This window comes from Idiotropiscis lumnitzeri, chromosome 1 (assembly GCF_059441095.1).
Source record: "Idiotropiscis lumnitzeri isolate Australia: NSW breed Sydney's pygmy pipehorse chromosome 1, RoL_Ilum_1.0, whole genome shotgun sequence".
Lineage (NCBI taxonomy): Eukaryota > Metazoa > Chordata > Actinopteri > Syngnathiformes > Syngnathidae > Idiotropiscis > Idiotropiscis lumnitzeri.
Window position 1 is genome coordinate 41778176 of NC_142391.1, and position 12400 is coordinate 41790575.

General features: G+C 40.1%; 1 protein-coding gene across 3 annotated transcripts; it reads right to left on the reverse strand.

The window, feature by feature from the left end:
• Positions 1-269: 269 nt before the first annotated feature.
• Positions 270-10035, reverse strand: lhx2b (LIM homeobox 2b). 3 transcript variants are annotated; one of them, XM_088301460.1, is made up of 6 exons: positions 9365-10035; positions 8878-9040; positions 7756-7958; positions 6434-6804; positions 4129-4334; positions 270-966 (listed from the first exon to the last, which is right to left on the reverse strand). In XM_088301460.1, the coding sequence occupies exons 2-6, from the start codon at positions 8995-8997 to the stop codon at positions 676-678; spliced, it is 1191 nt and encodes a 396-aa protein (XP_088157586.1). In that variant the 5' UTR covers positions 8998-9040; positions 9365-10035; the 3' UTR covers positions 270-675. The 3 variants fall into 3 exon arrangements, with proteins under 3 accessions (XP_088157586.1, XP_088157575.1, XP_088157566.1); XM_088301449.1 differs by having other exon boundaries at positions 6434-6801; positions 8878-10035; XM_088301440.1 differs by having other exon boundaries at positions 8878-10035.
• Positions 10036-12400: the final 2365 nt, after the last annotated feature.

Sequence of the window (12400 nt, forward strand, 5' to 3'; positions counted from 1 at the left end):
AGTGCCAACATTTAGTGAGCTGCATATGTATTAATGTGAGGCCAATTTTACGCTTCGGTTAAAGTTCTATATCCAGCAAGATCGGGAAAATAATACATTAGTTTGTTTTCCACAACTCCACGCAAGCTTAAATAACACAAACATTAGGAATCACTACCAATACACACAGACAACCATACACACAAGCCACAATGGCCATTTTCTCTCCTGAGGCAAACCATTCATGTCTGATCTTGCACATCAGTTGGATGAAATAGACTTCAGGCAAGTTGCAGTAAGAGGGTATTGTAACCTGTGTTTAATCTCAGATTTTCCCAAAGAAAAAAAAAAAAGAAAAAAAAGAAAAACGACAATCCATCTAACAATGACTCTTGTACAACAACATAAATACTGTGCTGGAAAATTTCTTCCAAAAATTAAGCAGTTTTTCTCTCCTTAGTCACTTTCTGTAAACATTGAAAAAATGCAAATCAAGTCTTCTCAGTTCTCAACAAGACAACATCTAAATAACAACAAGAGTCCCATCTGTGAGGCTTTGCCTGCCTCACACTGCAAAGAATCAAACAGTTTTTTATTTTGTTTCTGTTACGTTCACTTTTCTAATCTTAATGTTCAAAGGAATCATTTTGTTTTCGATTCAGCGGGTTGTAGCAGAGGATGGGGTGGTTGCGTCGATCAGAAAAGGCTAGTCAGTGTGGTCTGTGACGGACTCCTACACTCGTGGACGTCCATGCCGCCTGCCACTGAGGTGAGCACAGAGGTTACCGTGGGCATGGTGGGGTTGGTCAAGTCTGTCAGGGTGGTGGGGGTGCTGGAGGGGCTCATGGAAGCATTTGAGATTTCAGAGGCGGGTCCTGACGGCGTGCCACCCTGCAGTGTGGAGCCATCAGAGGTCTTGTCTGCACCAGTGCTTTCTTGCCGCAGAAGATTCCTCCTGAATTTGGCCCGAGCGTTCTGGAACCAGACCTGTGTAGAGTATGATAGACAGTATTAAATAAAATTGTTTGCCATACAGTCTAGTGTATTTGGTAATCACATTCAATCAGATTTGTAACACTATTCCATGATAATATAATGCAAAAATGATGTCTGACTGCAGCTACATTATATTATTCACACATTTAAAATAAAAAAAACCCTGCATGTGCACAATTTGATGCTTTTTCCACAACAAATAACATTTGGGCAGTAGTGGATGTGAAAACAGATGTGCCAAAAATAATTATAAAAATACAGCAATAATATCCTTGAAAGCTGCAAGTAGCAAATAAAAATATTGAATTTGAATTTTAACTATTTATTATGCTTCTTATTTACTCTGAATACTTTCTTCCAAAAAAGATAATCACCTTACAAGTCCCTTTCAGATTTTACAGTACAAAAATGAACTAAAGTTGTTCATATGGAGAAACGAATGTGCTGCTCCGAGTGTGCCCTTTAATTGTGTGTCCCTTTCTATGCAAAACAGAGATGAATGAAAATCTTATAGAGCGTGGACTATGATGTCAAGAGGCAGTTTTCATTTCCAAAATGTTAACCCACTCAATTAATGATAAACAGCAGCCCCGTCAAGTCCGTCCTTGTCTACATGCAATCTTCAAATAATGAACTTTTTTTTTTCATGACAAAATCGAATAAGCAACTAATGAAGAAGCTTCTCAACTTCTCGACATTGTTTGAGTCTTCTGTAACAGCTTTTCTCTCAGAATAAAAGGTTAAGTCTTGTCTGCAAGACAAATATGAACCAGCACACACACGCAGTTGGAAAATATTGGACCAATGGCATGTCCTTGCACACCTGACACAATCGTTGTTCCAAGCCGTTGAAAATGAAATAAATGGTGGCTTGACTTTCCTCAATTTTATTTTGTCAAGTGGTTCACGAGAAAAAATTGTCTGGATCCAGGTACATTTTTAAGTAGACTATACATTTACTGGAAAATGTGTCCGAATCCAGATATTATTTTGTTCAACAACTTGACGAAACAAAATTGAATAACTTCAACACACCATTTTCTTTCATTGTAAGTGCAGGCAGAAAACTGTTTGTCATTCAAATTCACTGCTGACTAAAAACGGGAGTGCTGCTATAAAATTCCCGTAAGGATATAAAATGGCTTTATCCAAAAATAAAACACAGCAATGCTTGATGACAACAAATAATGCAATTCCTAAGTTGAAAGGGACAGACTTGGGAAATTAGCATTTGCGATAAATGTTGTGATGCTGTACATTAGAGTTCTGATTTTTTTTTTTCCGTTCGTCCATGTTGAGCATCTGTCCCCACTCAAATGAACATGAAATAAAATGGGGTGGGGGGGGCATTCTGAGACCTGCAGCGTAACTCTGTTGTGCAACCCTTTGAAATTTCAGCACAGAAAACTGACTTTGGTGGGCAGCGTTCATACACCACATTGAAAAGTCTTGTTTAAAATGAATCAAGTTGGTTTGACTTACGTCGCAGCAATAATGACCGGTTAAAAGAGAGGTGGCCAAATTATACTAATGCTACACTCTCCATATTTTAAAATGATCACCCATTCAATTTTCTGTTCCATAGAATCAAATAAAATTCAAGTAAAACTACATGTAAACTATTTTGAGTGACGATTCTTAGCTATCAACATTGCTATAACAGGAAAATTAAGCAATATGTCTTCATCTTGATCAACAAATCCTGACATGCATGTTCAACTCTGTGTACGTTGACTTCAACTCAGTACGCGAGGCAAGCAAAAATACAGTTCATCCATCCATCAATACGTCCGTCATCATCATGTTATACACTGCTTGCTCTCAGAAAGGTCACGCGTCAGGTGGCGACAATCCCAGCTGACTTTGGGACAAAAGACTAGGGACACCCTTGGTTGGTCGCCAGTCAATCGCAGCAAAAGTGAATCCATTTGACATCATGCAAACAAAAGCAATTGTCACAGTGAAGCCCGTTGTTTTTCAGAAATGCAAAATGTAATTCAATAACGAACGTGTAAAGGCCTGATTCTCAGCATTCACACCCATTCCTTTATGCATCAACCAGCAAATATAAAACTGCCTTTTGGAATGAAAGTCAAATGAAATCATCGTTCCTTATTTATTTTTTTTTGTCTAATCCTCACATCAAATTCATCCATTTACTGTTTTTCACCAATAGACTAGGCATCAACTTGTGCACCGCTGAGGACAAGTGATGGAATCATGCATGCAGGCGTGGGAAACAAGCAGGGGGAGCGGCATATCAGCTGGAATAGCAGGCGTGAAAACTTGAAAGCATCAAAGCAAAACGCCTGCTTTGTCTTCTGCAAGCGTTAATTAAAACAGTGGGATGAATTGTCAAATTGTCTCGTCCCCATGATGATTTTACCACTTGTCTGTGGAATTTGGTTGTATTCTCGCTTCAATTACATTAAACAGCTTTTGTTTCTCATCCCTCATTCCTCATCGCATCACTTATTCCCTTGATATATGTCATGCTTCCCCTCTCAAAAAATTGTTATTCATGCTACAAAATGGTGCTTCAATTTAACTTTAACAATAATGATTTTTTTTAGTGGATGTCACATCAAATGCGCAGAGTGCAGTTTTGGTAAATACAAAGAGAAGTTCGAACGGTTTTGTTTCCTTTTGCGGCTAAACATTAACATTATATTTATTTCGATTTTACCCAGATGTTATTATTAGAATCAATTAGGTAAGTGTTGGTAATTTGTCATATTTGTTTCTGTGATTTTGCTTTAATATGCTAACAAAATGGATGAGAAATAAGTTGAAATAAAGATTGAGAAATTAAATTCTTTTTTTTTTTTAATCCACGAATTAAAGCCATTATATGCAGAAAACGGCACCTGAAATGTATTGGCAGCCAATAACTACCCAAAGACTGGAAGTCGTGGACATGAGCAACTTCTGAGTTTCCACCTTGGAGAGCTTTCACTGCTGACACCTTCTTATTATGTATTGTATTATGCTGAGTAGAAATGATGCTTTCTGTGCTTGGGTTCGGGTATCTGAACGTGTGGCAGGTGTTTAAAAGCACGAATCATAAATAGCAGCACAAACCATCAGTGTCCAAAACATGTCTGGATTAACTTAATGCATTCTCTTTCTGAGTGAATGAGTGTGTGTGTTCACCTGCAAGACGCGCTTGGTGAGGCCTGTCTTCTGGGCCAATTGCTTAAGATCCTTGGCGTCCGGGTTATGGTTGATTGCAAAGTAGGACTTCATGGTTCTCAACTGATGATGCTTGAAGGATGTCCTCATGCGCTTGGTCTTCTGACTGGAGCTGTACTGGGAGTCCCTGTCCATGGACTCGCTGTCATTCTCATTGCAGCTCAACGCTGCAGGCCAGCAGGGAACAAGAGGATTAGATTATTACACAGCGGGCACAGTGATCTGATCATTAATCATCATCATTAGCCCTTTTTTTTGTATTCCTTTCCAGCATCTCACTGCATTTTTTAGTTTAAAAGTACTGCGACTGAAGCAGCAGCACACTCGTTCCCATCAACGGCATTAATTCATCAAGGTTGGGGCCTCGATTAAGTGACCAAAGACTACAATGTCCATGTGGTATTTATGCAAATGAGGGGGGAACATGTCATTCTTTTTGTTTACATTTGAATTAAAGTATTTCTAAATTCCAAAATCACCCAGTTCCAACTTGATACAGGGCCGTGGACGCTGGTTACAGCTACACGTCTTGTGAACCTTGCTACGGCATCTTCGTCTGTCTTTACCAGGAGGAGGTGCTAGCCAGGCTTTAGCAGGCAACGCACGCTTGCGTATTTGTCCAAGTCTGCAAATTTCTTGGCAATGGCCGAAGTGTTGCTGCGTGCATAACAGTTCATGTTCAATATCATAACGCTGCAAATGATGAATATCAAGTGAGTGAAAAGCATCAGAATAACACGTCTCTTAATGAGTGCATCCACACCACGCAGAACAAATGCTGCCTTCTCCAAAGAACATATGCTGCAGTATTTTTTTTTATCAGGAAGCAATCTGGGAATGTATTCTTGTGATCTCTCGGTCCTGTACTGCGAGTCTCGTCGAGTGTGTTCAGAATTCAATGCACGGGCCACACGTGTGTATCTCTGCTGTACAGGTGAAGTTTCTGCTTGTAAACAGAAGAGGGCGCGCTGCATCTTTACTTTCTTCGAAGGTTCCGTTTCCTTCTCTGCTATAGATTCTGGTCTTTTTTTTTAATCTAAATGACCAACTAAAGTTTTACTTTGCCGTGGATATTCTATGACTATCTACGTAGGTATTTGTTTGTTTCAAGTTTTTTTTTTCCGACAAACTTTTGTTTTGTTTTTTTCCAATAACACACACGCACGCACATGCACACGTGCACGCACAAAGGCAAACACACACACGCACACAGTTTTCCCTCATATAGAGTGTTAATTAAATTGTGTGTTTGCGTGTGTGTGCCTGCGTGCGTGTTTGGGTGCGTGCGTGTGACTTTATATTAGAATGACAAAACGCAGGCAATAACTTGTAACTTAATTGCCAAGCAAATCGTGCTTTATGAATCTCGCTTGCAGTGAATAACTCAGACAAGCGCAATGATCTTTCTAGTAACAAGTTTGGCCCCGTCCCAGTGCGTGTGCGTGTGCGCGCGTGTGTGTTACGGAAGGGGTAGCGGGGGTGGGGGGTCTGCAGATGTCTATGGAGTCAGACAAGTGGAAAGGGTGAAAGCTGGCGGAACATCAAAAATAGTTCCCTTTTTCATCCCAAGGAAGCCAAATTAACCACAGCATACACACAAAAGTAAATGCAAACTTTAAAATATGGATGTTCATTTGTTGTTAAGGTAAGCATGAACTCTTCGTGTGAAGTTGTTTCTTTTCTGAAAATGTATTTTCCCAGTTTATGTTTGCATTTTTCACTTAGAAATTATTCCGTAAGATGGTTCTCCTGATGGTGCGACATTAGTTAAATTTCCTTCATTTTTCATTGACGTCTGTGATGTGACTTCAACATCAATATGTGATTTTGAAGGCTAAAGTGAAGTCACGTTAAGCTCGGGAACAACCAGAACTTTTGTACGGTATACAATAAATAGTTGAAAGTGACTTTATCGAAACATTAAATTCTACGGTCCATACAAAAAGATAGATCGGAAACACGCCCCCTCAAACACTCCATGAGCAAGTGAAGTTTGAAATTTCACAATATGGTGCCACCCACCCTTCAGCAAAAAAAAAAAAAAAACGAAACAAAAAAAAGAAATAAATAAATAAAGTCACTCATCATTGGATTGTCACAAAACCGGGAAGCGTAATACTTTAACATGACTTGCATCAGAACTACATATCATTCGAATTAAAAAGATAAATGGATAAAATTATAGATGTTGCGTTGCCAGTTTTTACTTCGATTGGACAAACTAAAATAACCTGCTCTTCCCGAAGGTTTTTAAGCACCCCATTACCTGCATTGTATGCTGCCAGCTCCGCTCCGGGCCCAGGGCTTTTCCTCTTCCTTGGCCGGCCTTTCTGCACTGTTCCCACGCCGTTGAAGTAGGATAGTCCGAGCGCGTTTGCCGGGCCAAGGCCTTTGTGTGGCACCACGTCCGTGTGATTAAAATGTGTCTGATAGTCTCCCTGGATGAGAGTCTCAAAGTGAAGCCGACAGTACACTAGGCTGTCCTTCATGCCAAAGTGGTCCCCAGTGGTCAGCATCTTGCTGCAGGTAGTGCAGGTGAAGCAGTTGAGGTGGTAGACCAGGTCCCGGGCCCGCATCACCATCTCCGAGGCAGAGATGCCGAGATGGCACCGAGCGCATCTCTGCACCGAAAATCTTCTGCGGGCAACACAGAACCCCATCAGCGGCTGGACACGCAGCCGAGCTCATGCATGGGCCCACTGCACTGACAACAACTAAACTGTACACGACAATGTGGCGCGTTCATGCACGCAACAGACTAAACTTTTGAGCTCTTTCCTTGTCTTTAACACGATGGGATTCTTTTTAAAAATGTATTCAGTTTGAGACCATATGAAACAATAAAGCCTTCATGGTGAGGGTTTTGAAAACAATAACTCAACATTGGGGTGAATTAAAAACCTTTCTTTCTTTCTTTCTTTCTTTTTTATTTATTTATTTATTTCTTTATTTATTTCTTGCAATAAGTGTGGAAATATTACTGGACTGGCGTAAAGGTGCATGGGCCGCCAACTTAAACTAGAATGCAGCAGTTAAATTAGTTTCACGTTCTTTGTATTTCTTTAACTTCTGTATTTTGGGAGCATTCCCTTTCTTTGTTTCCCTAGTGTATTTCACCCTAAAAAACAGACACGAATATATAGGCCCCAAAACGTCAATTCATATTAACAGCAGAAACACGGCAGTATAAAATTAAAAAGTATCGTTTAAATCGTGCCTTCAAATACTTTTGATCTGTGTCATGCAGTGTAAAACCTTAAAACTCCTGGGCCAAAAATATCTTGATTTTGGTTAAATAATAATAATAATAATAATTATAATAATAATAATAATAATACATTTAACCGACTCGTTATACTTTGGGTTATTTAGTACCAACCCATTAGTGGGGTTGTTTTGTAAAAAAAAAAAAAAAAAAGTATTGTTTTGTTTCGGACGGTCCAATTTTTGACCAAAATTGTTTTATTTTTGACCCAGCAGTTTTAAGAGTGTAGCTCTACACAAATTGACCATTTAAAGCACAATGCCACCTTTCAGGCTAGTTGAACTGCATGTGTGTGCAAGTGTGGCTGCAGGGCGCCTTCCTACCTGTAATAGTCCTCCTTGCAGTAGATGCTGCCGTCCTTGCTGAAGCAGGTGAGCTCCGATTCCAGGTTGAGTTTGCACTCGCAGCACTTGAGGCAGCGCATGTGCCACTGCTTGTCCACGGCCAGCAAGTAGTAGCGGTCGGCGATCTTCCTGCCGCAGCCAGCGCACAGGGCTACGCGCTCTGTTGTCAGGCACGGCATGGCCTGGAGCCAGCGTGGAAGACACGCGAGGACACAGTCAGCACGTCAGGCAAGTCGAGGGTTTGCAACATACAGACTCTACGTAGAGGACAACTAATGGAATCGGTTCATTCGATGGTCGATTTCAATATTTATTAATATTATGGATGGAATAAAAACAGTTCTTGATTTTAGAACGGTAAATTTTCACAATTTTAACGCTGTCAACATAAATCTCGGACAATAATTAATCGCGCCATAAATCGATTCAAAAACGTGCAGAATTAAAATAATAACTGTAGTCAATTATTCTATTATTATAATGAACATTATTATCATTACACTTGTCCACAAAATAGCACAGCTCCCATTTATATATTATCTGGAATTTGTATACATTCAATTTAGCGACTATAATTGGACATTGAGTTGCTTTGCGAATTTGCTAGGTGGGCTGTGATTAAAGATAATGTGAATGTAGACATATGTTAATTATGTATTTTACTGAGAAGAATTACTCAAATTTTTATGTTCTTTTCAATTTTGGCCTTGAACGTTTCTCGTTGGGAAATCAACACATGTAAGCGATGCACTTTCCCAGGTTTGATATTCGAATTATTATTATTATTATTATCATTATTATTATTATTATTATTATTATTACTATTACTATCGTAGATTTGTATAGCTCACTGACCAATCATGATTTTACCTAAGTATTGTTTTTTTCAGATTAGCCTTTTACAATGTTTTCGATTTTGAAAATCCGTGGGCGAAGTTTGCTGTTCTCCAAGCCACTAAAAAGTAACACATCGTCAAATATTTGTTACTTTATCCTTAGTTAATCTAGATTGAAATGTTGCTCTATGATGCAGTGAAATGTCCAGGGGCTGCCATGCAGTGTGCTGTAACAAGTCAAAAGAAAGCAATTCGTGTTTCCTACCGTCTCCGACTCGCCCATATCGATAGCTGAGCTGATGGCCGCTGACTCGCTCTTTCCTCTGCGGTCCATTTCTTCCACCACACCGTGCACGTCCCCTCCGGGGAGGCCATGAAAAAGCATCGTTGCCGCCGATGGGAGAATATTATAACTATTCTCTTCGGATCTAAAAGCCAAGATGTCCATCAGAAGAAAAAAAAGGAAAAAAGCCACTTGCGGTTCTGTCCTTTATTTTCTCAGGCTTTTCCTTGTTGACTTGACAAGTTGAAAATCCAGATCAGGGAGTGAAAATGAGAGGAAATTGGACACGTGTTCTCCCCACTACTTTTCATCTGCCAATGGAAACCCTTTTCCGGATATCATTCATTCTCAATAAGATGATTAATTCGCAATTAACAGTGAGGGTTATGCATTTTGTCTCCGTAGTAATATATACATTTTTTTATTACCAACTAGTATTTCTAACATTTCTGCCACAAATAAAACGTACCAAACGACCGGGCTATGTTGCTCTTGGTTCCGATGACTCCGCCACCAAGCCAGGGAGTGAGATTTCAGCATTCGATAGTCCCAAAATTCCTCCCCTTCGCTCCTGAATACCAATTTACTCTGTGCAGGTCTGAAGATGCGCAGCGGAGACTCCCTGCATCTCCCAATAAAAAAAAGCAAAAACCAAAGCAAACAAACAAAAAAAATCCAAATGATATGACACCGTGCGTGAAGCTTCCTTCCTCTCCTTTACGTTCACCAGTCCAGGATGTTATGTCAAGCTACATTTAGGTGACATATCGAAAATGAAATAAAAAATGATTTGCATTATGGACTCCCAGCTCCGAGACAAGCGTTTTTTTCCCTCTCTCTTCACGGTTGCCTGTTTACGTTGCTGTTATGTCTCCTGCCAGAGAGGCCGCAGAACATGTGCGTACAAGAGGAGGAGGAGCTGTCTCTCCGTGTTTCTTGCCCCCCCACAAAACCGCCGAGCCTCTTTCTCACGTCCACTTTGGACTCCTGCTCCTTATCAACGAGGCCCAGTTGCGTCATGACGCACCGGCTGAGTTCATTGGCTGGGCCGCCGCCATGGAAGTGCTCCGAGTTACTTGAACGACCCAGAAGGCTGGCAGCCTCATGTCTTGTCTCGGTTAGAACGCGTGGACCGCCTCATACACCGCCACCTTGAGCTCAAATGCTGCGAAGAAATAAGAGAGTCGGGCTGTGCGCACTGGGAAGGTCTGTTGGGACCTTTTGGACTCGTGACGCACATCTGCGCTAAAAGTTGCTCACAGCAACCTCACCATGGCAGAATTACTTGGTGGATGATTAATTTTTCCTCTTGTTTTCCCCATTTTATTCTGGAGTTTGTAATTTACATTTTTATTGAAGTTCTCTATTAAAGCAATCACACACCATAGCCCCCAATTTAAAATTGGCCTGTGTTATAATTGTTATTTTAATGTTCTATAATAATATGTTATTATGGATAAAGAGAAAAATAGGATGTCCAGTACAATTACCGGATGTCTTAATATTTTGAGTTTTTCTTTCATCCCCTCAAATTTTACACTTCCCAAAAAAACAAAACAAAGGGAAGGGCAAAAAAACTGTCAGTTCCTGGACTTGATTTAATTGTCATTTGTGAGCAGTAGACAGCGAGCGGTTGGTTTTGCAACAGGGACTGCACCATCGAGAGGAACCGATCCACTCATTCTAATTAGCTCTCCTCTCCTAATTGGGCGGGGACGAGTGGACCTGGTCATCAGTGCTCACAAGGAGAGCTTTGATCCAGCACTGGGATAAAATGGCAGGTTATCACATAACCGCTTTTTATTAAAAAAAAAAGGTAATGTGTGTGTATATATATATATATATATATATATATATATATATATATATATATATATATATATATATATATATATAATTCACAATTCGCAGTTTTCCTGGTGTTTTTTAATTCGACCGTTGATGCCCCTGGCCGTTTTCAAAAGTATCCGCTGTCACCCCCTCTTCCACATAAAAGCTCGCATTTAGGCTATTGTGAGGTTTTATAGCACAAATATGATGTTAAGCTTCTAAATCCTTATGCAAACCACCTGGTGTAATAGCCCTAATTGAATACATGCATATTTATCATCTGAATTTTCTAGCCGCTATATGTCTGCCTTTATACATTAAACATAACGGGAGGGGGCATGTCTGCAGGCGTGTACGAAATATGTTATTAAGTTCCCGTGGAGGATATAGAAATGGAGCGTTTGTTTGTATTTTAAGAGTCAGGTCTGCTTGTTTTCAAGGATTAAATTTAAGAGGATCGAAGGATGGAAAACATCACATGTTACAACTGATATTGTACGCGAGATATCACTTCTTGAAATTGAAAGGAATTGTCGATGTTTCTACAAAACAGAACAGCAGCATTAAGCTTGTCAAGAGCTGCAATTTATAGAGCGCCAAGGCATTAAAAAGTGAAACCAGTTACACTCTCTCTCTCGCTCTCTCTCTCTCTCTCTCACTCTCTCTCTCTCTCTCTCTCTCTCTCTCTCCCCGTCTCTCTCTCCCGCTCGCGCGCGGGCGCGCACGCCCCCTCCAGCATATTGTACCACACCGGGCGCTTTCTATGCAACGTAAAACATCGAAAGGTAAACTGTCAGTTGATTTTGTCTGTGCTTGATGTAAGCCTAAACTTCTGGTCAGCATGAGAGTCACAACCTGATTTATCACCCACCCCCCATATAAGAGCATGGAATACGGATTACTTTTACATGCTTTATATTTCCTATTTTTAAATGAAATCGTCAGAATGTATGAGGAGCCATTTTACGCTTAATCAGTTGTCACGAGGAAAGACAGGAACATTCATTCATTCATCTTCACCAATATCAGTTGGTTGCCAATATATAGTTACTTTGAATCATATTTAACAAACTAACACAAATATCATTAATAGTTCCTTAAAAATATGCACACATTTACACACTTACCCCCCCAACACACACATTAAAAACTGCTGCTGGAGTATTTTGCACTTGGGAGAGGCGAAACAGAGATGGTATCAGAAAGATTATTGTGTTGTTCACTGGAAGAGAAAAAGGGTTTATGCAGCTCTGTTCGTTCCGAGGCTTCATGCTATTGTATGGTTATTATTTCTATTAGTTCAACAACAAAAGTTTGTTGAAAAAAAAAAACGTGATTAAAGACTGACTCACTTGATGGGCTGTTTTCTCATGGGGAAACAGGTTCAATATTTTTGGATTGTTTTGATCTGATAAAAGTTTCAAAAAGGTGAGCTGATAAATAGTTTGTGTTAGTACACCGTAAAACTGTTTAATTGGGTAAATCTAAAAAATGTGCCAGAGAGCACCAACCCTAATGACCACTGTAAAACTAATAAACTAACAGCGTGAGCAGCTATCTTAAAACACTTTGAGGAAAAGCGTGCATCTGTGTGTGTTGGCGTGCGTGAGCGCGTGCATGCCTGCATGTGTTGGGGATGGTGTTTGGGCTTGTCAACGACTAAAATGCTGATGCA

Coding starts and splice junctions, on each gene's coding strand:
- lhx2b (XM_088301440.1), bottom strand. CDS start 9,060: ATGGACATCTTGGCTTTTAGATCCGAAGAGAATAGTTATAATATTCTC. Junction 7,959..8,877: donor ATATGGGCGAGTCGGAGACG/GTAGGAAACACG, acceptor CGCTGGCTCCAG/GCCATGCCGTGCCTGACAAC. Junction 4,335..6,433: donor GCTGGCAGCATACAATGCAG/GTAATGGGGTGC, acceptor GCTGGCCTGCAG/CGTTGAGCTGCAATGAGAAT.